Source organism: Oncorhynchus tshawytscha, linkage group LG10, assembly GCF_018296145.1.
Source record: "Oncorhynchus tshawytscha isolate Ot180627B linkage group LG10, Otsh_v2.0, whole genome shotgun sequence".
Lineage (NCBI taxonomy): Eukaryota > Metazoa > Chordata > Actinopteri > Salmoniformes > Salmonidae > Oncorhynchus > Oncorhynchus tshawytscha.
Window position 1 is genome coordinate 7237661 of NC_056438.1, and position 3806 is coordinate 7241466.

The 3806-nt window shown below is 40.9% G+C and overlaps 1 protein-coding gene across 4 annotated transcripts in view; it reads right to left on the reverse strand.

Moving 5' to 3' along the window:
- Window positions 1-2728: 2728 nt before the first annotated feature.
- The window catches only part of brms1 (BRMS1 transcriptional repressor and anoikis regulator), a 21730-nt gene continuing 20652 nt past the window's right edge, over window positions 2729-3806 (reverse strand). For 2 of the 4 annotated variants that reach the window (XM_042329448.1, XM_042329447.1), the window contains exon 9: window positions 2729-3670. In XM_042329448.1, the coding sequence (XP_042185382.1) occupies window positions 3663-3670 (8 nt within the window). In that variant the 3' untranslated portion in view covers window positions 2729-3662. The remainder of the gene's footprint in view (window positions 3671-3806) is intronic. The other 2 variants (XR_006084429.1, XR_006084430.1) reach the window with 2 other exon arrangements.

Sequence of the window (3806 nt, forward strand, 5' to 3'; positions counted from 1 at the left end):
TCACTGTGGGGATGGTGTTCTCGGGGTTATGCGGTGTTGGGTTGCGCCAGACATTGCGTTTTCCTTGATGGCATAAAAGCTCAATTTAACCTCTTCTGACCAGAGTACCTTATTCCATATGTTTGGGGAGTCTCCCACATGCCTTATAGCTCTGTGGAACTTTGCAGCTCCTTCAGGGTTATCTTTGGTCTCTTTGTTGCCTCTCTGATTAATGCCTTCCTTGCCTGGTCCGTGAGTTTTGGTTTGCAACCCTCTCTTGGCAGGTTTGTTGTGGTGCCATATTCTTTCCATTTTTTATAATGGATTTAATGGTGGACTTTATTTAACTAATCCTTTCTTTGGCCGCCTCTCCTTCCAGTTCTCTGCTGCCAATGACTGGAACGAACTATAAAAATCTCTGAAACTGGAAACACTTATCTCCCTCACTAGCTTTAAGCACCAACTGTCAGAGCAGCTCACAGATTACTGCACCTGTACATAGCCCACCTATAATTTAGCCCAAACAACTACCTCTTTCCCTACTGTATTTAATTTATTTATTTTGCTCCTTTGCACCCCATTATTTTTATTTCTACTTTGCACATTCTTCCACTGCAAATCTACCATTCCAGTGTTTTACTTGCTATATTGTATTTACTTCGCCACCATGGCCTTTTTTTGCCTTTACCTCCCTTATCTCACCTCATTTGCTCACATCGTATATAGACTTGTTTCTACTGTATTATTGACTGTATGTTTGTTTTACTCCATGTGTTACTCTGTGTTGCTGTATGTGTCAAACTGCTTTGCTCTATCTTGGTCAGGTCGCAATTGTAAATGAGAACTTGTTCTCAACTTGCCTACCTGGTTAAATAAAGGTGAAATAAATAAATAAATACAAACTAATTACGTGACTTCTGAAGGTAGTTGGTTGCACCAGATCGTATTTAGGGGCTTCATAGCGAAGGGGGTGAATGAATACACACCACTCTTCCTTAAACACATTTTTTTTTTAAGTTATTCTTTTCATTTCACTATTTTGTGTTTGTCCATTACATGAAATCCAAATCATAAAATCTATTTAAATTACAGGTTGGAGTGCAACAAAACAGGAAAAACGTCAGGGGGATGAACACTTTCGCAAGGCTCTGTAAAAGGCCCATGATGGTAGTGACCGCCCATCACTGCTGATCACTTATTAACCATTATTTATTCACATTACTTTACTTTAATCAAATATTTCAGTTATTGTGTATTATTACATTAGTTTTATTTGTTAACTTTATTATTTCATTCCAAGTCATCATCTCATCTCTATAGAGCTGCTGTCTGACAGAATCACTAAGTCATCTCATCTCTATAGAGCTGCTGCCTGACAGAATCACTAAGTCATCTCATCTCTATAGAGCTGCTGTCTGACAGAATCACTAAGTCATCTCTATAGAGCTGCTGTCTGACAGAATCACTAAGTCATCTCTATAGAGCTGCTGTCTGACAGAATCACTAAGTCATCATCTCTATAGAGCTGCTGTCTGACAGAATCACTAAGTCATCTCATCTCTATAGAGCTGCTGTCTGACAGAATCACTAAGTCATCTCTATAGAGCTGCTGTCTGACAGAATCACTAAGTCATCTCATCTCTATAGAGCTGCTGTCTGACAGAATCACTAGGTCATCTCATCTCTATAGAGCTGCTGTCTGACAGAATCACTAAGTCATCTCTATAGAGCTGCTGTCTGACAGAATCACTAAGTCATCTCTATAGAGCTGCTGTCTGACAGAATCACTAAGTCATCTCATCTCTATAGAGCTGCTGTCTGACAGAATCACTAAGTCATCTCTATAGAGCTGCTGTCTGACAGAATCACTAAGTCATCTCTATAGAGCTGCTGTCTGACAGAATCACTAGGTCATCTCATCTCTATAGAGCTGCTGTCTGACAGAATCACTATGTCATCTCTATAGAGCTGCTGTCTGACAGAATCACTAAGTCATCTCTATAGAGCTGCTGTCTGACAGAATCACTAAGTCATCTCTATAGAGCTGCTGTCTGACAGAATCACTAGGTCATCTCATCTCTATAGAGCTGCTGTCTGACAGAATCACTAAGTCATCTCTATAGAGCTGCTGTCTGACAGAATCACTAGGTCATCTCATCTCTATAGAGCTGCTGTCTGACAGAATCACTAAGTCATCTCTATAGAGCTGCTGTCTGACAGAATCACTAAGTCATCTCATCTCTATTGAGCTGCTGTCTGACAGATTCACTAAGTCATCTCTATAGAGCTGCTGTCTGACAGAATCACTAAGTCATCTCGTCTCTATAGAGCTGCTGTCTGACAGAATCACTAAGTCATCTCATCTCTATAGAGCTGCTGTCTGACAGAATCACTAAGTCATCTCATCTCTATAGAGCTGCTGTCTGACAGAATCACTAAGTCATCTCATCTCTATAGAGCTGCTGTCTGACAGAATCACTAAGTCATCATCTCGTCTCTATAGAGCTGCTGTCTGACAACATCACTATTTTAGTCCTTTAAAGTCAATAAGACCTTAATGATGGCTGAATAGCAACTATCAGTCACTTAGATCATGTATTTTCAGGTAGAGATACCTCGAAGCAGCTGCTCTCTCTCCCTCCTCTCCCTCTCCGTGTCTGCTCCACAGACCCGGACAAGTAGGCGCGCAATGGATTATGGTCATTGTAGTTCATTACCACAAAGCCTGTTAGAAACGACAACTCCCTACTAAATTGCACAGTTCGGGCTTAATCTGGTTTATCTCTAGAGAAACTGCACATTGAGCTCACAGGGGGAAAAATATAATGAAATGGAGTTCAAACAATTGAACCAACGTTGGTCAATTACTTGTTTAAAAACCTATTCAACATTTTGGTTAATCGCTTAGCACTAGTGATAGATGAATCAGAACCTAAAGGTAACTGGGCCATAGTGTGATAGATGAATCAGAACCTAAAGGTAACTGGGCCATAGTGTCATAAATTAATCAGAACCTAAAGGTAACTGGGCCATAGTGTGATAGATTAATCAGAACCTAAAGGTAACTGGGCCATAGTGTGATAGATGAATCAGAACCTAAAGGTAACTGGGCCATAGTGTGATAGATGAATCAGAACCTAAAGGTAACTGGGCCATAGTGTGATAGATGAATCAGAACCTAAAGGTAACTGGGCCATAGTGTGATAGATGAATCAGAACCTAAAGGAAACTGGGCCATAGTGTGATAGATGAATCAGAACCTAAAGGTAATTGGGCCATAGTGTGATAGATGAATCAGAACCTAAAGGAAACTGGGCCATAGTGTGATAGATGAATCAGAACCTAAAGGTAACTGGGCCATAGTGTGATAGATGAATCAGAACCTAAAAGTGATCAATCTGCTGCTTCGTCTTCATAGTCTGGGCTGTGTTCAGTAGGGACAAAACGGTTTGAAACAGGGAGGTACTGTCTTGAACTTGTCCAATAAGAAGACAGATTTACATTTTCTGTTGAAAAATGTTTTGTTCCAGTATGCCCTACTGAACAAGACCCTACTGAAGTGCTTTGTTTTAAATAGTGGTCAGGACTGTTCTGTTGTGTTCAAGACTGTTCTGTTGTTGTGAGTTCTCTTCTGCAACTCAGAGACTTTGGTTCATCTAGACATCTGAGACACTCCTCTGTTATCACCGCTCTGAGAGAGGCAGAGAGAGACACACAGAGAGAGAGGGAGAGAGAGAGACAGAGAGAGCGAGACACACAGAGAGAGCGAGACACAGAGAGAGAGAGAGAGAGAGAGAGAGACACAGAGAGACAGAGACAGCAAGAGA